The 22,936-nt window shown below is 41.6% G+C and overlaps 1 protein-coding gene across 2 annotated transcripts; it reads right to left on the reverse strand.

Moving 5' to 3' along the window:
• Positions 1–348: 348 nt before the first annotated feature.
• hnf4b (hepatic nuclear factor 4, beta) lies at positions 349–22,936 on the reverse strand. Of its 2 annotated transcripts, none has more exons than XM_080729224.1 (10): positions 22,479–22,936; positions 18,566–18,731; positions 17,396–17,490; positions 9,794–9,900; positions 8,544–8,699; positions 7,930–8,017; positions 7,412–7,543; positions 5,293–5,550; positions 3,727–3,849; positions 349–757 (listed from the first exon to the last, which is right to left on the reverse strand). In XM_080729224.1, exons 1-10 carry the CDS (start codon positions 22,603–22,605, stop codon positions 621–623), a joined length of 1,389 nt encoding a protein of 462 aa, XP_080585350.1. In that variant the 5' UTR covers positions 22,606–22,936; the 3' UTR covers positions 349–620. The 2 variants fall into 2 exon arrangements, with proteins under 2 accessions (XP_080585350.1, XP_080585349.1); XM_080729223.1 differs by having other exon boundaries at positions 7,412–7,564; positions 22,479–22,934.

Raw genomic sequence — 22,936 nt, forward strand, 5'->3', positions numbered from 1 at the left:
TGCTGTCAAGTTAGACACAGTCCCCCCACAGCTGAAATAAGAGCTTCATTGCCAAGATCCACTCAGGCATGACATGATTTCAGCCCTTTCACCATGAGCTCACTGTCTCCTACTCCCTCTCTCTTCTACTGGGCTTCTGCTTGTGGGTTATAGGCTTTATATATTGTTGCTGGTTTACTTGCTGATGTCCTCTTAAATATATAAAGACAAGTGCATACAATATGTAGCGTTGTAGCCTATCCCAACACACAGCTCCTTGGTTAATAATGGAATAATCATCCCAACAATTTACTTTTTTTAAATTGTTTGTACTTGCATTTAAAGTGAATAAATAACAATACCTACAAATATTAGCTTACAGTTTATTTTTGTTCAAAGGCACAAAACGGAACAGTGCAAAGACTAAGAATTATTACAACATATTTATTCTTGGTCCAAGTAAAAGTCTACTCTTTTTTTTGGTTCAATACATTGTTGAATGATCTTTATTCCGACTGAAAACCTCACACTAAGGACTTGAATGATCCCTCTGTGTGCTTGGTGAAGGTATGGGTGAATGTGTTTTGTGCATTACAATATGTTAGTTTTGTCCTTCCCCCTCTCTTTGGTTGAGTAGCTGTCTATTCTTTTAGATGTCTCTGAGAGGCAAATGTAGAGAGGTGCCACTGGCACGCTGTGGGCACACTGGCACCCTCGCTGTGTCTGTACACCTCAGTGCCAGTCTGTGTGGGCACCTGCTGGGACGCCACTTGAAGAGCTGTGTGAGACAGACAGACATCAGCACTAAATGAATGGCTGCCATGGACAATCAAATCAAAATTGTTGACCCTTGCTGTTTAAACACCACAATTACTGTAATGTCACAAATGAGAACATGTGCAGGTATTAATTCACTTACACTGCATGTGAAGTCATTGCACAACATCCACTGTCGGAGACCACAACACAGATGTGATAGAATTACTGTAGTTACATTAATGGTAGATGACAGATACAGTATCAACATCCCTCACATGAGCTCAGAGCCCTAGAGTCTGAGCTCATGGTCATGGCGAGGTTGCACCGACCCAGGGCAGGTTGAATAAAGCTAGACGAGAAGAACTGTGGACCAGCCGTGGGCCATGGGTGATGAAAAAGACTATGAGCTCACTGTATGTTATTTAAATTTGACAGCACAAGGGTTGTTACTCAGGAGGATGCTTGCTTATGGCCTGGCAAGCATGACCAGACTAATATCACTCCATATATTAGTCTAGAATCTCTGTGTGGAACCTGCATTTCCAATGGGCGCATAACAAAAAATGCTCCTGTTTTGCAGAAGGCTCTCTTATTGTCTCCACCAGCCGAAGGCTGAGGGAGAGTATGTTTTCCCCTCCGTCCGTCCGTCCGTCCGTCCGTCCGTGCGTCCGTCCGTCCGTGCGTCCGTCCGTCCGTCCGTGCGTGCGTCCTCGCAGTTTGTGAGCAGCTAATCTCAGTCACCGTTGGCCCGATCGCTGCCAAACTGAGCACACACACTCCCTGGATGCCAATCTAGAACCTCTGCCCCACATTTTTCAAATCAGCCTCATGGTGGCGCTATAACAGGCCGATTTGTGTGGCCTGGTTGTTACCAGCTAATCTCCGGCGCCGTTGGCCCGATCGCTGCCAAACTGAGCACACACACTCCCTGGATGCTAATTCAGAACCTCTGCCCCACATTTTTTAAATCAGCCTCATGGTGGCGCTATAACAGGCCGATTTGTGTGGCCTGGTGGAGACCTGTGCTCGGAAGAGCACTGCTTCTAGTTATTATTTGTTTGCACAGGCAGATTCGTCTGGTTTGGGGGGGGTGGTGTCCTCAGATGATTAACCTAATGTGCAAGACACCTCTATTGTGACAATTTAAGGATTTTTTTAATAGCTCTAAAATGGCAAATTAAACATTGGCCAAATTGTCAAATATTAGAGGCAGAAATTCAGCCCTATGTTCCCTCAGCCTTATATTCCTTCAGCCCTATGTTCCCTCAGCCCTATGTTCCCTCATCCCAAAATAGGACCCTATGTTCCCTCAGCCCTATGTTCCCTCAGACCAAAAATAGACCCTATGTCCCCTCAGCCGGGACTTATGGGCAGTCTCCCATGGCATTGGTCCGACGTCTCATTGTTCTGACGCCCCATTCGTCCGATGCTGGTGAATGCTAACCTGCCGACACTGTTGAATGCTAACCTGGTGAATACTAACCTGGTGAATGCTGACCTGCCGACGCTGATGAATGCTAACCCGGTGAATGCTGACCTGCCGACACTGGTGAATGCTAACCTTTTGAATGCTGGCGAATGCTAACCTGGTGAATGCTGACCTGCCGATGCTGGTGAATCTAACCTGGAGAATGCTAACCTGACGACACTGGTGAATGCTAACCTGGTGAATGCTAACCTGACAACACTGGTGAATGCTAACCTGGTGAATGTTAACCTGGTGAATGATAACCCTAACCTCAGTAAAACTATGCCTAAACCTAACTCTGCAGGACTAAAGAGATGTCAGACTTATGGGCAGTCCCCTAATAGGCCCTATGTTCCCTCAGCACACATTTTTCTTTACACCTGTGTTGATGGTAACCACAACATCAAATTATATGTGCACTGTTGAAAGCACATGTTCTCAACTTCTGGGGGTACTTACACGTGTACATCATGTTGCAAGGGATTATCCGTTTTGGTTAGAACTGATTAAAATAACTTTGTATTTAACACAAAAAGTAGGCTAATGGCGACCATCAGGTCGCAGTTACTATCAAAACCTCCACCCACTGTCTGTTAGTCAGTCAGTCAGTCAGTCAGTCAGGCTGTCCGTCACACGTCACGTCACACTTTTGCCCTACTCATATCTCCGCCATCGTTGTCCCTATCCATGCCAAACTTTGTACACACACTCCTTGGCGGCCAAACCACAACCAGGACCCCCTGCCGCCGCCGCCAAAAAGTGCAAAAATGGGACGTCGGAACAATGAGACGTCGAACCAATGCCATGGCACCGTCTATTTTGGGCTGAGGGAACATAGGGCTGAGGGAACATAGGGTCTATTTTGGGGCTGAGGGAACATAGGGCTGAGGGAACATAGCGTCTATTTTGGAATTGAGGGAACATAGGGCTGGGGGAAATATAGGATTGAGGGAACATGGGGTCTAATAAATTGTTAGGGATTGAGGGAACATAGGGCTGAGGGAACACAGGGCTGAGGGAACATAGGGCTGAGGGAGCTTGACCTTCCAGACCAATGCAGATAGCATTTACAAGAAGGCAAGGCAGCGGCTTTACCTTCTCAGACAGCTGAGAAGTTTTAATGCCAGCAAACACACCCTGACCATGGTCTGTAGGTCACTTACTGAGAGCGTTCTCACTTTTAATATCGTCTCCTGGTATGGGAACCTCTCAGTTAGAGATAGGAACAAGCTCACCCATGTAGTTAATCAGGCAAGTAAGATCATTGGAAACAAACAATTGCAACTCAGGATATATACAACCGCACCATAACCAAAAAGGCAATTCAGATTTATAACGACTCTACACACCCTCTTCGCCCCTCATTTGAGCTGTTACCATCGGGCAGGAGGCTTAGAGTACCTCTAGCAAAGAAGAAGGCTTACAAGACATCATTTGTGCCAACTGCAGTGGAGATTGTTTTCTTGTCCAGAACCAGAACTAAACAAAGCACCAAACAGTAATGCCAAATAGAAGCTCACCAGTGGGGACAGGAAGGATGACAGAGGTGAAGTTGCTGGGTAAACCTTCAAGTCCTAGTAGCTGGTCCTGCGTCAGGCTATTATCCGGGGGAAGGGGAACGGTCAGCACATCTGGAGTGGATCCTGTGAGTGGTAGGCAGATGAACATTAATCTAAGGCCTGATTTATAATTGGTTGATTTACAAGCTCACATGTCACAGCGTGACATGTTGTGAGCTTTATTGTCAAATTTGTGACTGTAGTTTGACATACTAACACTTTGCTAGCCGAAATAGAATGGCTTGTTGTAGATTAGCCGTGAAATTTCTATTATTATATTATGATCTGAACCGCATTCATTTTACCAGACATCCAGCGCTATATCACGTGGTCTTCATCCCCCATTACCATACGGCGATCCCCGCTGTATACTCACCACAGTTCCCAGTGAAATTCTTCAATCTGCATTGGCTTAGAGTGGGGGTTTCGGCCATCTTATCCCGTGCGTTTCGCGTGCGCGATCCGTTCACGTAAATGTCGGCTCAAATAATCCACGGATGACTCAAGAGTAGATATGAGCATTTTCGCTCGCATAGCCCCTAGCACTCCTGCTATACTAGCACAAACGTATAAACAGAAAATGGGTGGCTGCTGGGAAGCCTCTGGAAGGAATGGACCTGACGTCACTTCTGCTTCATGTCAGACGAGCCATGCGCTATCGATGGACGAGTGGTGACTAGGGAAGGTTAGACGATCGCCGATTTTCGGATAAAAATCATTTATTTCGTTTTTAATGACCCAGTACGGTAAAAGACGGCGCGGCTGAGACTCCTTGCTCAGATGTCCGGTATATTCCGGTTTTAATATTAAGGGGCTCCCCGTGGCTTGCAAAGTGTTAATTCAGGGATTTAAAACTATATTTGTTTATATGTAGCTAACTAGCAGTTTAGATTCCTGGCAGCACTGCCCTCAGCTTGGCCGGGCGCCTCCACAAACACAAATGGGAATTCAACTGACATTCGCAGTGGGAAGCCATACATGGAGCATGGCTTTGTGCTGCAAATCCATGACCAACCAGCAGGGGGCAATAGCACCCCTGTTGATTGGTCAAGATGGCAATTCAGCAATGGAAACTGGGGGAACCTCCACACCTTTACACTGTCCTTACACTTACACTGTCAAATAGTATAAAATGAGGATTAATTGGTATGTAACGTATGGTTTGTAATAATATTCAAAATCTATTCTGGTCCAGTTTTCAAATGATAGTGGAGTAAAAAGTACAGTAGCCTATTTGTCTCTGAGATGTAGTGGAGTAGTGAAGTCAAAGCACCTCCAGATTGTACTTACATACAGTGCCTGAATGAATGTACTTAGTTACTTTCCACCACTGGCGAAAAGCGAATGGTGACTCCATGTGTATCAGAGCAGAGGAGGCACATGGTTGTCTACCCCTCCTCAGGCCGACAGTAGGTGGGTTGGATGCGACAGGGATCACAGCTGGGGGGAATTGGCAATGGGCTAAATCGGGAGAAAATAGGGAAAATGCAAAAAAGAAAGAAAAAAGTAGCTGACAGTGATTCCCACCTGTTGGTGGAGCCCGTTCGGCGGCAGCTTCCTCCCCAAGAAGCATCTCCTGGAGCAGGCTGTCTATCCTAGCGTCCCCCAGTAGCCGTGCCAGCTGGAGCGTCTCCACCATCTGCCACGCTACACTCTGGAGGGGGGGAAGCATTAACAGGAGCTCGCCAAAGCGACCCCGTTGCTCACAGGTTGCTTCATCCAGCAGCACCTGGGCCTGGAAACGCAGATGCCGTATCGTCTGAGGGCCCTGTAAGCCTGGGCAGTCTGAAATGACATGTACAACACAACAATACTACAGGGACTTGGGGAGTGTTGGAAAAAAAGCTTACGGTACAATTGAATAGAATGGACAGGAGGAGATTGCATGGTGTACATGGAAGTTAGTGTAGTAAAACAATTATTTACCAATTAAGGTCTTTCTCTCACTTGGATTTATTAACTAATTATCCATAACTACAAATGATTAATTAATTAACTAATTATCCATAACTACAAATGATCAAAGAAAGCCTGGCCAACTAATATAGTAGACATGATTATCTACTGAAATTAAATAGAGCCTTGCGAGAAGCTTGAGTTAAACTTTTCTGGAGATCATAATGGTTGGGTTTTGGAGTTTATGTCTGTATTGTGCTGTAGCTTCAATTATTTCCTTAGATTAATTTTTTGATTAATCAAAAAATTGACAAGCAGACTTTGTTGGATTTGTCTTATTTTTTATATATCGATAAATATATAGTCGACTAAATCAGACTAAATTAGTCTGATTAATCACTTAAATGAGTAGTTCTCCCCCAAAATGACTTTTTTTCTTTTGATTACTCATGCCATGGAGACTTTAGTTTAACAATATTCTTTATTATTATTTGTCGCATTCCTAAGACAATAATTTGATTACAATAAATTTTCCCCAATTGATTCCGGATGGGGACCCGAATGCGTTTGGGTGAGAATCAATGGGGGCAAATTTACAATAATCACATCATACGTGTCGTTATACTGTAGCTGTCATACTATAGCTGTCATAGTGTGATTCTGGGACTGGTTGTGCTGCTGCTGAGTCACACTGACCACCAGTTAGTTCTGGCCCTCCAACTGCAATCACAGGACCAGGCAAATTGGCCATAAAGTCCCGCACAGGCCGCCACCTCTCCCTGAAAGCCTGTCATCATCACACCCTCATATTATTATTAGATTCCCCCACAGTGCAGTGAAACTAGACAGCCCAGACTAATGTGCGTGTTCCAAGGACGGAAGAAAAGATAGAGACCCAAGAGAAAGCTGGCTATCTAAAGATTCCTGGCAAGGTGTCTGCTTTTGTCTGGGAGACAGTCTCTGCCATGACAGTGGAGCTTCACAGTCTGACAGTGGTTCTCAAAGTGGGGTCTGGAGCCCCCCCAGGGGTCCTTGAAGATATTCCAGGGGGTCCCCAGCAAAATTTGGTAATATAGCATCACAATCAGTTTAACCACTTCAAACCTATTTACACTACAACGTCACATTTATTTTTCTTTTTAACTCACTTACTGCCAATTAAAAATGCCCTCGAGTGGCATTAGTGCCAGCCCTCTCCATAGACTTCCATGTAATTTGTAGTGCACAGATCATGCACACCCATGCACAGATCATGCACCATAAATGTGCAGGCTGTTCACAGCTTTCAAACAAAAAAAAAAGATTGGAAATCCGTTCAGGCATTCTTGAGATAATAGCCATTATGTTTTCCTAAAATGTAAACAAAGATGGCTGCCATGTTTGATAGATGGGGTTGCTATGGGGGTTAAACATGCAATTTCGCGATTTCTATCATGCCTACTACATTTTTTGGGGTCCAAAAAATTTTTTTTGTTTTTTTTTCTAAGTAAAAGTCGCCCAAAGTCGCTTGGCAGGGAAGCCCATAGTGAGAAAGTTGCTCTAAAAGTCGCCTGGCACTGTATGAGTTAATTGAAACCTCTCGGAAATGTCTGAAAAATTTGCAATTTCTTTGAATTCTTTTGAACATAACTCTTCTCCTCTGGGAGTCCCTAGCACAAAATAGTTTTAGATGAAGGTCTGCGGCCAAATACATGTTTGAGAAGCACTACAATAACAGATCAGTGACAGTGACACATGTTGAATTACTGACCCGGGTCAAAGAAGACAATGGTTCTGAGGCAGGCCACCTCTTGGTCAGTGACGTCCAAATCTCTGAGAGGTTTGACCAGCTCCTCCTGGATACGAACAGCCACTCTGGACACCTCTATCTCTGCACCTCTCACTGGGATTACAAAATCATTACCTGAGCACAAACATAAAGAAAACATTCATAACGTCGTTGTCGGCTGGAAACCTTGTATGTCCAAAACCTTCTTGATTTTAATTATTTAAAAAATGATTTAAACTAGTGAAAATAGTTGATCACACAACGCGTTGTTTGCTTATGTATCTGCTATTTTACTTTTGTGCGACACTTTTGTATGATTAATTTTTATGAGGAAAAAAAAACATCAAATGCTACAAATTGCAGTATGAACTTGGGATGTGCCTACAATGTTTCCCACGTTAACCTTTCTGATCCAGGACACACACACACACACACACACACACACACACACACACACACACACACACACACACACACACTCTCACTCATATCTATATTACCTAAAAGAATGAGATTGTTGTAAGGTAGAGAGCGTCTGGCAACACCTAGGATAAGATGCTCTGCAGAGTGGGCTCGTAACAGGGATACCTGCACATGCACACATACAGACGTGATGACAAATACATTAAATAGTTAGTGAACCAAAACATCAACTACAGCTGTAAAATGAAAACAAGTGTTTGACCAGAGTAAACACAAATGATCTGAATGACCACTGTAGTCATAAATGCATGCAGGGATTAAAGCAAAAACAAATCTCACTGTTGAATATCTTTGTTAGTCTGTACCAATCTGTGATTTGTGTAAAAGGAGTCTTGTTTCCTAAACAATTAGCACAATATGTAGAATATAGTTAAGATATTACCATTCTGAACTCATGTTCTTGCTCAATGCTGTTCTACATACAGCCCACAAGTCAATCGCAGATTGAGGCTCTAATGTTTATGAAATACATTAGGGGTTTATTTTAGCAATAGAAGATTCTATTTGACCCATTCTGATACTCTTAATCTTATAAAAATGACTGAAATCAGTTGTGACTGTTGCAACTTTAATCCTTGTGCATGCAGAAGGCGTACAGATAAATATGTCTAAGTCAAGGTTTTTTCCATACCCTGTCATCTATTGGTAGGCTGCAAAACTCTGGGATGCACTTTGCCCATTCGACCAGCAGGAGGAGCTGCTGCTTCATGGACTTGAACACGTCTCCCACGCAGGCTATCTTTTTGGTGTTGATGTCACAAATCATAGGCAAGGCCATGGCTGGGAACTGAAAGTGGCAAATGAGAGCATCTCAGTGGGCCTAGGTGTTGGTGAGATGTGGGAATGAACTGGAGGAGAGGGTGGATGAGTTGGAGAATGGCAGGCAAGATAGGTGTGTAATCAGTGGTGGAAAAAGTATCAGGATTTTGGATTTAAGTAAAAGTAGCAGTACCACAGTGTGAAAATACTTTGACATCAAAATATACTTAACAGTACCAAAATAAAATAACTGCAGGTTCGCAACACATTGTGAACGTGTTGTGCGCTTGTAGATCTGCATTTCTTTGAATAGCCAAAATAGAAAATAGAAGACTATTACTCAAATAATTGTTGGAGTGGAGTTAACAGTACACTATTTGCCTCTGAGATGTAGTGGAGTAGAATTATCAAATATTGAAACATGTACATGCTCAAGTTAAGTAAAAATACCTCATCATGTACTGTACAATACTGCAGTAGTAAATGGACATTGTTACTTTCCACCACTACAAGATATGTAGGTAATAGTTATGGTGGGAGTGAAGATGGTACTGTACTTGGTGTGTGAGGTCGTTTTGTCACAAATAATTGTAACAAAATGAGACATGTCTGTAGCAGGTGTAGGAAGGAGAGAGCAGCAGTCAGACACTGATCAGAGTGCCTCGCTGACCTCAGGAAACATCACAGGATGGAACGTACCCTGGTCTCATTTACTGGTTCATTTGTCAATCATCCATTTCATTTCTGTGCATTCCTTCCACATGCAAAGCGGGATATCTGGTTGTTATTATGCATCTGAAGGTAATTGAACATTGCCGCACAATCCCAGACCTAGCGCTGCAATTAAACCGTCTCTGATTAGATGGGGTCCCTGGGCAATTTTGTACTTTCTAAGGAGTAACTGAATCCAGCCTGGAGCTAGAATCTCGAGGGAATTTAATGGCTTGCCTGTCTAAAGTGCAGCCTGTATCCTCTCGATCTATGGTCTTTATCTGCATGTTTCTCAGAAACAGATAAGGGCTCTCTAGGCCAGGCTGTGTGGGAAATGGAAGCCTATATATTTCCAACATAAGACTTTGTATCTAAGAATAAGCAGAGTGTTTTGAAGTGACAGTGTGATACCTGATGCACGGTGGCCTCCGCTTGCAGCAGCACGTTGATGGATAGAGTGCCCACCCCCTGTCCCTCTGCTCTGTAGCTGCTGATGCGGTCGCGCTCATTCTGCACAGCTGGGAATAAAACAAAGGTTGGGACCATCAGGAAAGTCTCTGGGTACCAGGAGTGAAACAGTCAAATCAAACCAATCAAACAAACAAACCAATAACCAACTTCATCTTTGTCATGTAGATTAATCTAATATTCAAGAAGCAAGGCAAAATTTGAAACCATGGTGATATTGTTTTGAAGTGATGTCGCCCTGTCCTATTTGTATACAAACTTCTTATTTCCACACAACAATGACATAGTTCAATGTTGAAACTGAGTGGTATTCCCCTTTAAGTACTACTTTGATGCAAAATGTTGAATACAGGACTTATTATTAGGAGTATTTCTACATTGTGGTACGATATTGAGTACTTATTGTTCTTCTGCAGATCTTCACCACTGAGGAGAGGAGGGAAGCTGCTTGTAAAATCTCCTGAAAGGTGCTTCCCAAGTCCATAAATAGCTTGCCCTCCTGTCAGTGTCCTCCACTCTCACCTACCATCCTGTGTGACATGGACATTGATGTTTGTGTGGCTGTCCCAACAGTGGAGGAGAGACAGAAGCTGCTCAAACAGCCTCCTGAAGTCTCCATCAGCAGAGGTGGCTGATACAGTATGTAGGCTCTCCACCAAGTACAGCCAGGTATGACTGTTTAGGCCTGTTATTATATTTATCTTCGATTATTCAAGTAGTCGAGAAGCGACTATAATCACATCATCGATTACGTCAATTAACTGTTGCTGTTTGACTTGATCATTTTATTTGGTTGTGTGATATGACAATTAACCTCTTGAATCCCTTTATTTGAACTGGGTCACCAAGGGGTCTGTAAGTACTAGGACCACTAGTATTTCCCTTTTCACCAAATATCTTCGCTGATAATAGTCGATCAATAACGCCTCTCAAGGTGACTTGCTTTGACCTTGTATATCAGCTATTTTGGCCAAATGTTTGCCTCCGAAATTCTGGACACTAGGTTTCACATGGTTATTTCACAGTTAAAATATACCGTCAATATTGAAAAGATGCGTGGTATTGAGATGACATTGACATGAAATTGTAAAGTAATTAAAACTAGATTTTTCTTTGCCATTCCCTGCCTTGATTTAAAAAGTTGAAAGGTAATGATAAATGGCTAATTAATTCCCTTTTTTGTATTCAGCACATTAAAGAACACAAACATTAGTGTGAGCAGTATTATGTGATATGTGAAATAAAACCTTTTTTCCAGTTATACAGTATCTCCATCTCATGGGAGATATAGCATGGAAAATGAAGTGTCTAACCGGAAGTACACAAAGTACAGGGCTACAGTACATGTTGTCACTTTTGGCAGTAGTAGTTGTCTAGCCTTTCATTAAATGTATCACATACATTGGCATGTGGAATATACGTGTGGGGGCAGCTTGATGATGTGGATTGTGCTTCACAGGTGAGACAATCGCACAGTGTTGCTGTCGGGCAGAAACCTTGTATCTAGATTTGCTATTTTTGAATTATCTTTCAAGTCAAATTCAAATTGATTAAGTACTGTACTGTATGTCTTTGGGTATATTTATAAATATTGAACCAACTAAAAGTATTAACAAGAGCTTGTGACTGAATAATAACTACATGGGATCCAATGGAACTCAGATTCTTTTCACCCCCCCATTTCCTCTAAAGTATCAGCTTTGGACATAAAAGGTTTCCACCCGACAGCGACGATATTTGGTGACCCCTAAAAGAAATTCATTAGAAAGAGAGCAATGTGGATGGCCTCCGTCTGATTCCAATATGCCCCCACAAAGTCAGACAACAAGGCCTGGTCTCTGAGCAATCAGTCATCAGAGCTGTCCTCTCAGCAACCAATCAGGAGGCTATTAATCAAACTAGAGCAGCAGCAAGAACAGGAGAGTCCCTTTCTGCTCCAGCGACATGGCCCTGCGTGACAGTGTCACAAATGACTCTTCTATGATACACCAGTTGAGTGATAGATTGAAATAGCCTGATGGTGGTGAGAGAGAAGAGGCTCTGGTCCAGCGATTCCCAACATATGGACAGGGGCCCACTGGTGGGCCTCAAGGTCATTGCAAGTGGGCCCCCAGTAAGATTTTATTGATAATATGACATTAATATATAATGTAAAAAAACATGAAAAAACACAAAAGAAACTGAACATGGTATTTTTCTTTAAAAACAGATTCAAATATTTTTTGTGAGAAAACTTGCATTACTAGTTTGGCTCAAAATGCAGCAAAACTTGGTTTGTTATATATAGGGGGCTTTTATTGCCATGGTAATCAATTGTGCAGTGGACATTCAAACCTAATCAGAACGTATAAAGATGGTACTGGAAGCGGCTAGGAGATTTTTGGATGTGCTTGATGTCACAGGAGAAGATATGGACATTACATTGAGAGAGGGTTTCACACCATCTCAGGCCTCAGGGTCTGGGATGTAGATTAAAGTAATGGAAATAATATGGAAGGGGATCACTTTGGGTGGACACTAAGTTTGTACAGGGGTGGTGATGTGATATAGATAGCATGATGAATTGTGGAATCCACAATTGGATCAGAAGGTGGCGGTAATGCAACTTTATGAATGCCAACCGCGGTAAAACAAGAAGAAGAAGAGATCAATCGCTTATGCCTTCCTGCTATGATACACAAACCTTTGAATGAGAGAAGGCACTGCAGAACATGTCTGTGTTGTTTCATACACTATTCTCCCCTGTTTCAGGTAAATATGTGGAGAAACGTTATCCCATGGATCATGGATACATAATGTTTCATGCTATTGCCCTGCATTCTGTTTTGTGTTTTGAAGAGGAAATTACATTATTAGCGTTTGTAATGTTTTCTCACTGTATTCCACAAACGATTCACATGAGCTAAGCTAGCATTGCTGTCTGTAATGACTGGTTACACTTGAAATGGGATTTGAGGAAACATTTGGTGGATACTAGTATGCACAACTCTAAAAGAACTGGTGCTTTCTTGTGTTGGAGCGCCTCAGTGCGGCTGCAGAGTTAAGGTGCTATCATTCCCAGAGACCACACTACTAAGTCATTATGCTAATGTATGGACAGAATATATGAAATGTGAAACATTGTAATGAGTTGGAGTTTAAAAGTAGTAATAATTCATGATGAGAGCTAAAAGTGTTGATACAAAATGCAATGAATGAAAACAGTTAAAATGGTTAATATGAATGCTTACCTATTCACCTTATTCCTGGCCCTATCTAGGGAGGCAGCCATTGCCTTTTACAGAGGGCGCTAGAGAGTTTTTCTCTGTGTGCTGCTTCAAAAACATTTTCACTTCCTCCCAAGTAAGGAAGTGACAAGGAATTGTCTGTTGCCAGATTTTGCCAAAGAAACAAGTGGCCAGCAGGTCTATGAAAAATAAGCCCAACAGAAGCAACTATTTACATTTGAAAATAGCAGATCAGCAAGCTCACAATGTGTCACATTTTGACAAATTGTGAGCTTGTATATTTGCTATTTAAAAAATATTGAGGAAAAAAAATAGAATATTTTTGAAACATTTTAACTACACAAATCTGTGTGGAGGTCCCTGGCACCACATATGTTCAGATGGGCATCTATGACTGTGGACAAATATGTTAATCTGGGGTGATATGAAAAGATTTGGGAACCACTGGTTTAAATAAATATTATAATATATAATATAAATATATGCTTTTTATAAGCAGACAGGCTACACAGGTTCATTCAGAGCCCAGAACGCCATATACTGACATTTTAATGCAAGGACACAGGAAACCCACTGATGTTTTTCAGCCTCTTTCAGGATATGAACAGGAAGTCGGGGGCGGGGCTAGGAATAAGGTGAATTCAGTCCAGAACAGTGCCTGGGGGTTCTGGAATGGAAGCAACTGTAAGCAACTGTATTTTTACACATTTACCTGGTTCTGGTCTGTACCTGTAATGATAATTAGTACATGATTTGTTATGCAATTGATTCAAACAAACCTTTGAATGAGAGAAGACGTCTCTGTTGTTTCATACACCATTTTCGGGCAGATTATTGTTGTAATTTTATTTATAATTTGAGCTTGACTGTGATACATGTGGCTACCTGATGACATGTTTGTGGTATAGAGAAAGATTAGAGGCTGCTGTGCTGTTGAAACAGTATGTTGTTGGTAGGGGGAGGTCAGGCCTAGTAGCTACTGTACTGTAGAAATCTTTGGAGGGGGCACCAAACTAGATCCAATCACAGGGCACTATTAAGGGTTAATCCTGCCCTGCACACTATAGGCCAGAGCAGAACCAGTGGCCCAAATATTTCACATCTGCCTGTTATAGCGATCCGATTTTTCATATTACATCCTGATTGCCTAAGATTGGCATCGGCAATGAACGCAGCATCCGATTACCGGCAAACTTTCTATGTACAACTTTCTATGTATCTTCACACTATCCGAGGAAGAAATGCCAACCTTTTCACATTGTCCTGTTATAGCACCAGCAGGAGCCAGATTTTTGCAAAAAAAAATCTTTGCTGTTAATCCTACAGATGTTGTCATCACACTAATCGGTACACACTATCTCGATAGCCATGTCATCAAGACGGATCCGTCTGTTTTGTCATATTTCATCCTGATTGGCCTACATTGACTTCTACTACCTGGCCTGGCGGAGAGCTGTGCTCCGTGGAGCACATTTTTCTAGTTAATACTGTCGTATGATGGTGTCAAAAAGCTCACAACACACCGCATAAATCAGGCTTAAAGGACTAGCAACAATGGTCTGTATGTCTGGGGTGGCTTATGTGTTGTAAGATATGATGTAAAACAAAACACCTATTAAATTAAAGTGGTTGTCATCATGTACATGTGAAATGTCGCTATGGTATTCAAACCGCTTGACAAATTAGTGAGGCAAAAATATTCCTATCCTTTTCTTCAGGGAGTTTAAGCTTCAGTTTCCCTTTTATGTAACATTCCCTGGGACAGAGAGCTATTGCAGTCCCTATTGAGAACTGCAAAACAAATATTTGCCCATACTCAGCCATGTTAATTATTCATGTGAGGAGGCAATCCATAGTTCCTCTAATCCCATCTCTCGTCCCTGGTTATCTGTGTCAGCTACTGGAAGATAACGCCCAACAGTACATGCACGGTGCACAATGTAGGCAAAACGTGTAAAAAAAAAAAAAAATGTTTTATAAATATGTTTTATAAACAAATTCACATGTTATTGCCACATGTGATTTTCTTTTTCACAGCGGTTTTCACGAGAAGTTTTGTGTATTTCACGTGATTATTTTCATATTTTCACACTTTTAGACTATTTTTAGTCTGTGGTCAAACTAGATTAAAACTAAAACATTTCATGTGACAAAAATATACTAAAACTAAATTGAATTTTATTCAAAAGACTATGACTAAAACTAAGTCAAACTTTAACAAAATGTACACTGTACAGAACCTCTGAAAACCTACTAACTTACTTCAGTTTTCTGTGCTGCTTATACGGAACCTCAGTAAAATTAAGTTCATCATAATGATATTGGAGATAACTCCAAAATGCTATATTTAATAGAGCCTTTGGGCACAACAAAATTGTACCATGCAAACAATGTAGACGTGACTATTGACCATAATGGGACTTGTTTATATTTTTTATTTTTAATAGAGCCTTTTATATTTTTATATGAAAATGGAAGGAGAGAGGTTTTTAATGGTTTTGTTAAAAGGACATTCATGGGGGATTGGAAATTGAGATAATTTCACTGGAATGTGGATTAAATGTAATGGGCCTATGTCCATAAAGTGTTTTGCAAATGTTAACCACTTGAACCCAACATTCCTATTCTGGGGGGAACGTTTGCCAGAGATAGCAGATCTACAAGCTCGCAACACATCACAATGCAGTGGACTCACCACATTGTGAGCTTGTAGATTTCAGCAAAGAAATTTGGTGTAGGGAGAAAAAAAGAGCGGATCATGTACAGAGCTGACCCCTGTCAACTAAGTAGACTATTAGTTTACTAGACTAGAGAGTTTAACATGATGGTGGCCTATTTGGCAAGCCGCACTATCTTCTGGCACTACCCACTACCCAGTAATTATGCACAGGGCAGCTGGCCCTGTCCCCAAACGGTATCTTACGGTCGCACAGTACCTATATACCGTATACTACGCTATACATTATGCCCACTCTGTTATTTGCGCCTGGAGGTGTGGCCATGGCCGTGTTATCCCTACAATTGCTATCTTGCCCACACGTATTGGCCCATAGCGGATTCTTAGACCACCCACTATGCCAAATCCGTTTGGTAGAGCGTGCCTGCAATGAAAATGGATGCCCAACATTCAGAGGTTTCCCTCACTCCTAATTCTCAACGATTATTTGTGCTGCGCAATGTCATTTGCTCCATTTGCTAGCATCTTGCTGTTAACATATACTGTATTAACAACAATCAATTGTAGATTCCACAGCGTTATTTGTGTTATTGAAAAATGCACACTAAACAGGGAAAAGAATCTCTGCCTCATCATAAACCACTAAGGTCCCTTTAGAAAGATTCCAAAGTTTTTGTCTTATCTTAATATCCTAAGAGATACTGGTAGAGATACTGTTGGAGAAGTCTTGCTTTACTATAAGCTACTGTATGGGAGACAAAGCAGTTAACAGTAATTTATTGTGTACTTTTACTGCTTCTAGTATTGATTATCTTTATATATCTTGACGAATTGAATACACACAGGACCACAATGGAAACAAAGCCCTCATAGCTTGTTGTCTCCGTCAGGCCGAAAGGCATGGCTGAGACTGTTTTGCACCCTGTCTGTCCGTGAGTCTGTCGTCTGACTGTAATCAACAACTGTAATCTCTTACACCGTTAGGCTGTTCCCAGCGAAACAGTGGATTTTTGCAAATCGGTAGCCTAAACTGTGTACATTATCTCTATTGTCAAGTGATCAAGACAGACCCGTCTGATGTTTCATTTTCTATCCTGATTGCCGACTTCCAAACATTGCTCGCCCAAAATAACGTTCTTGACCTGGCTCCGAGGAGCACTTTTTCTAGTTGCTTGTGATGCCGCCACTCGTTCTGCTTTTTTATGGCGATTATGTGTATTGTTCACAAGTTGCTGCAAAAGTAACTTCCTTAATTAGGACATTCATAAATGATGCTTATTATGTAATATCTTTCTGTTATGAATTTCTTCTCTTTCAAAACATTAACACAATGAGCCCTGAGTTGTGACCATAAACCTGTGACAGACAGCCCTATACTGTGTGTGTGTGTGTGTGTGTGTGTGTGTGTGTGTGTGTGTGTGTGTGTGTGTGTGTGTGTGTGTGTGTGTGTGTGTGTGTGTGTGTGTGTGTGTGTGTGTGTGTGTGTGTGTGTGTGTGTGTGTGTGTGTGTGTGTGTGTGTGTGTGTGTGTGTGTGTGTGTGTGTGTGTCTACAGTGTGTTTAAAGTTTACTTTATTACATTTCTGTGAAATTTGGGTAAATGTCGCAGCCAGGTTGACAGCAGTTAAACTCTACTTCTCACCTTCCTTTCTCATCCCCACTCTGAAACATTTCCGTAGCCTGCAGCAACGACACTGGTTCCTTTTGTCTTTGTCCACGACACATTGCCTGCTGAACCTGACAAAATAGACACAGGCGCGCACACACACACACACACACACACACACACACACACACACACATGCATAAAGTTTGTTATACAGTTCCTCTCATGGGGAAGCAAGAGCCCGCAGCTATATCTCACCATTGATTTTTCAATCCTCTGTCATTGCATATAGGTTATTGCTTCCATGCCTGGGCAGATCCCTGTGACTATGACCCACAAGTTGTTTTCTCCTATTCTCTGGTGCCACCTGCTCTATGATGGATCTTCCACCTACTTGAATCATCACACTGTGCAACTTAGATTTTTTTGGGTGAGTGCTCGGCGTCAGTATTGGTTGTGTTTCATTTAACTTCACAAAGCTATCTGTCATCGTCCAATTCCACCACAAATGGTGTTGTCAATTTGGTGTCACTATTCAGGGCATGTCATATTTAGATGAAAAAAATGTTCCAAAATGTTCCAGATAGATGTTTCTATAGATTTCAAAGAAGAATAATCAAAAAGTAATAGGATAATAGCCGATCTACAATCTCAAAATGCATCACGTTGCAATGTGTTGTGAGCTTGTAGGTCGGCTGTTTTCGCTATATATAGTAAATGGTTAATTTCTTGACAGATCATTTCTTGACAGATACAATCTCCCTAACCCAGGGGTCTTCAACGTTTTCAGGCCAAGGACCCCTTAGCACAGAGAGAGAGAGATGAAGCAGGGACCCCCTCTACATATTGTATAAATGGGTGATGCCGATTTTCAGTCTGTTGGATTTGTGTTAATGTGTTTTTTTTAACACAATATTTTGTAAACTTGACCTTTCACTCTGTACTTGGGTCTGCTCTTTTTCCCCTCTACACCAAACCTATCTGCCGAAAATAGCTGATCTACAACGCCTCGCAGCGTTGAGAGCTTGTAGATCTGCTATTTTTGGCCAAAGTTCTCCTCGGAATAGGGATGCAATGGTTCAAGTTGTTCATTTAAAAGAATTCTCCTATCACACAAAGATTTGGCGGCCCCCCTTGTAGTAACTCCCGTTGAAGACCCCTGCCGGCCTGCCCTAACCAATGTCCCTGTGTTGTGTGACATCTTACCTGCAGGTATAGGTGTGTTTCTTGCGGACACTTCTCCTGAAGAAGCCCTTACAGCCATCACAGCTGAACGCTCCATAATGCTTCCCCGTGGCTCTGTCTGCACAGATGGAACATAAGCTCCCACTGGGCTGCAGCAGTTGAGAGGTGCGTGCTGAGACGCTTGACTCTGTCAATTAACACATAATAGTAGGGGTGAAACAGTTAATCAAACTAATTGGTTTAAATGGTTATAATTTTGATGTTTTTTTTTACAAATTATAAAATAAGGCTTGAATAGCTAATCGTTTGTTGACCGCTGCCTAATCAAAGACTCAGATCACCTGCTGCACTCAAGCTGCACTGCGTGAATCTAGTGCTGTAGCCATCATGTCAGCCATGTAAACAGACACACAGCGCCATTTAGAACTAAACGTTACTCTCAAGAATGTTTTTAAAAATATTTTAAGCGAGAAATAGATGACGTAGTATCAGAAAATGGATTCTATCTAATCAGCACTTCCTTGTTTTCCAAGACGACCGTGTCGCGCTGGGAGGGACGCCCAGCACACTTTTAGCCGTCTGTAAACAAGGAAATACTTTGTTTTGTTTTTAGTTTTGAGTAAAATTATAAATTTTATTTAGTAGCTGGGTAATAAGCGGGATAAATACTGGCTCCTTGGGGGTTGTCCATATATAACATCCCCTCGGCTAGCGCCTTGGGGAGTTATCAGTCCGTCGGGATGTTATATATGGACAACCCCTGCGGAGCCAGTATTTATCCCTTACATATATAGATATATATAAAATGTGATACTCGATTATTTGATTAATCTGTAAAGTAATCGATAGTTGCAGCCCTACATATCTACATCAAGACTTCAAGTAGAAGTTATGATTTAATAAACCCTATTATATTCTCTGTGCATTTTTAATAGCTGGTTTTGAACATTACTTTTTACGGATTTTGATATTCTGTGCAAGGTTCTTTTTAATAAAAATGTATTTATTATTGTTATGTTGATGATGCCATCATGATGAGGATTATTGATGTATAATGCATTTCTCATATTCATTGCCGGAGGCGAACAACAGACATCTTTGAAATAGAGACAAGAACGGTAGTGTAACGGGGTGGGCATGACTTTTAAGACAAGGGCCCCTTTTGTTTGGCTGCTAATGAATAAATAAACATCTGTGAGGCTGAACTAACAAGCCCCACAAGCATCTGAGACAGATCATTTAACTGAGAGAATGTCAGGATTGTGTGACAGCAGATAAGGACCAACATTGGGCAGTTAACTGGAAATATATCCAAACCGATATTTAGAACAAATAATCGACTTATTCTTGCTCATGTAGATTAATAGAATAATGGAATAAACTATATTTATTTCTTATATAGCAATGAATCAATGCAAAAAAAAATAGAATGCTTTTTTTAAATCAAGCAAATTGATTAGCCTGATTAACCACTAAACTCTGTATTATATTTGTTGTATAATGGTGGCATTTGTGAAAATAGAAAGTGAGCATGTAGATTAGCTATTTTCAAGTTTATCTTTTTTTCTAATAGAAATAAGGCAAAAGTTTGAAATAATCATGATATTGATTTGAAGTCATATCATCTGGCCCTGACCAGCACAGTGGCTCCATCATCATGATTTCCTCGAGGCCAAAGGCCAGTGACAGAGATTATGTTTTCGCCCCTGTGTGTGTGTGTGTGTGTGTGTGTGTGTGTGTGTGTGTGTGTGTGTGTGTGTGTGTGTGTGTGTGTGTGTGTGTGTGTGTGTGTGTGTGTGTGTGTGTGTGTGTGTGTGTGTGTGTGTGTGTGTGTGTGTGTGTGTGTGTGTGTTTTTGTGCATGTCTGTTTGAACTGTGAATCCGGACCTAATCTTGCAAACGGGGACCTATCAGCTTCAACCTGTTGTGCCAGTAAGCCATGGAAGTCACAAGACTATTTTTTATTTCCACCATAACTACACTGGGCAAGAATGGCTCCTGAAAATGTCTTAAGTGGAAGTACAGGAAGTACTGCCCAATGTAGTTATGTTGGTTGGATCTGCTTATTTTCCCAGGGCATGAAAATCGTGTTGATAGGACAAAAAAGGCAATCGTCTATAACTTCCCTATAGCCGATTTCTGCCGTAGTTTTTTACCAGGCTTTTCTCCTTGTGAGATGAGAAAAAGTTAGAAGCGAGATAAGATCATGAAAAGACTCCTTATATAGGCCACACACTAACTAGATTAACCACCATTTAGCATTTTCTACAAAACAAACCTTTTGCTACTACTCTTACAGATTTAGATTCTGTAGTCATGTGATACGCCATGTTTTAGCTGTCTTACAAAGTTTGTGGGAACGGCCTATTTTACCAAAATGCCACAAATCATGAACAAAAAAATCCCCCGATCAACCCCAAATTGTAATTGTTTTTTAAGGGACCTCTATAGCATGCACCTGCAAAATTGCTTTCACTTGCCATAAAAGTTGAACCGTTTGTCGCAGAAACGTTATTTCCCCTGTATTGTCTTCTGGCCCTGGCGGCAGCAACCCACAACTTACATGCACCCATTGGTAGCCTGCCTGGCCTGGTGGAGATAGGCAAGATATCCTAGTTTATCACTGCCATGAGGCAGAAGAATTTGCAAAAAAAAAAAAATGTATATCGGTGCAACATTCTCAAATTGAAATGTTTTGATTGTGAGCCTGTGGTTTACTATAGCAAGCATGAGGGCACTATTTCACAAGTCTGGCACAGGCTGTGCTAGGAGTGATAATAAAAGCGGGGTCATAGGTAGAGATATCTCTGTGGCTGCCAGACTTATAGCCCTCTGAGGAGCCCTGCTACTTATTACTCAGAGGAAGAGGAAACTCAACATTTAATTAAAGCAGTTAGAGGTCAGTAGTAAGCCAAAGTCCACAACCCTCCTCTGGCTAATTTTACATTGGGAGCTCTTTTTTAATTCAATCTCCCTACATGTTGCTCTAAATTGCCTCCTGTCAGTATTCGATTGCTACAGGATTGTCTCTCCTATAACCACTGACCATCAAATACACTCCATTGGCATAGTGTTCCCGCGCTTGCACGGACAATGGCTCCAGGCTGTAATGTATGTAAATTGCACACTTAGTTTTGGGAGACAGCGCAGCCAGGGATTACAATTTAACAAGGAGAATGCTTTCTGTGCTCAAAGATCGGGTAGATTGAATCAAGAGATTAGAATACATCTGCCTTGCAGTTATCTGCATTTGAAGTGCAGTCTACTGGTAAAGCATCTCCTTTAAAAGTGCCAAAGAAAGGCTCTGATTCAGCACAACAGAGCCTTAATGATAACTGGAAATTAGATTATGAGGGTTAGTAGAGGAGGGAGGAACGAGGTATTTCGAGCGCTCTTGTCCTTCTTGTGGGAATAATGATTGGTACTTTTGCAGCGTTTTGCGGAATGAGAGCTGAGGTCATTGCAAAGGCACATTTTTGTGTCTATGTCATGAGAATGTGGAATATGGCTGCTGTGTAAATTACTGTATGTGAAAGTCCTATAGTAAAGCACCACTGGTCTGCACAACGCTTGCAATCGGCCAACACAAACACATAAAACACAATATTCACCCAATTTAGATTGCTCCATTAAGTCTTGTGAGTGGATTTACAGTGCTGAGACAGAATCACATCACTTTACTTTACTTATTTATTTGAGGGACAGGATATGTTAATGAACAATGCAGAAACAGTCCAGTTAAGAAAGCAGTGTAAATACTGTATATAAAATAATGCTAACCCTGCATGTCCCTGACATACAACAATAAAAACAAGCATCATGGTTTGTTGAGTTATCGTATCATTCTTCCTCGGTTCTTGTTTTGTTACTACTTTTATTGGTACAGTATCTGATTAGGTGACAGTGAATGAGCTGAGAGTTGTCACCAACGTACCTGCTGTGCTCGTTTCCATGTGCAACACTGTGAGGTTGTCAAATGCCACCACGGCACAGGAGCCATCAAGGGAGCTGCTATTGTAATCACTGGAGTCTAGTTTTAGCATAGTCCCTGTCAGCTTCATGGCTCAGTCTCATCAGTATGTTGACGCAGGCGGAACAAGAGCCAGTTGTGTTGACAGAGTTTTGAGAAAGGCCGGTGTACTCCGCTGACATTCACACACAGTATTGTCCAATCCACCTAGATCAGTGAAGTTTCCATTTATCAGAGGCCCTCATGTTCTGTTCTCTCTGTCTTCTCTTTTACACAGCTTTTTGGTAGTTTTCCTCTTTGTCCTCTTGAGCTCGTCTCAGTCGGTTAATATAATAAATTCTTAATTTCATCATCTCTCAAACACTGTCATGGTGGATTGACAGACACTCACCGAGGCTCCACTACAGTGACCTTTAGTCTAG

The sequence above is a fragment of the Nannobrachium achirus genome, assembly GCF_963921795.1.
Source record: "Nannobrachium achirus genome assembly, chromosome: 7".
Taxonomy (NCBI): domain Eukaryota; kingdom Metazoa; phylum Chordata; class Actinopteri; order Myctophiformes; family Myctophidae; genus Nannobrachium; species Nannobrachium achirus.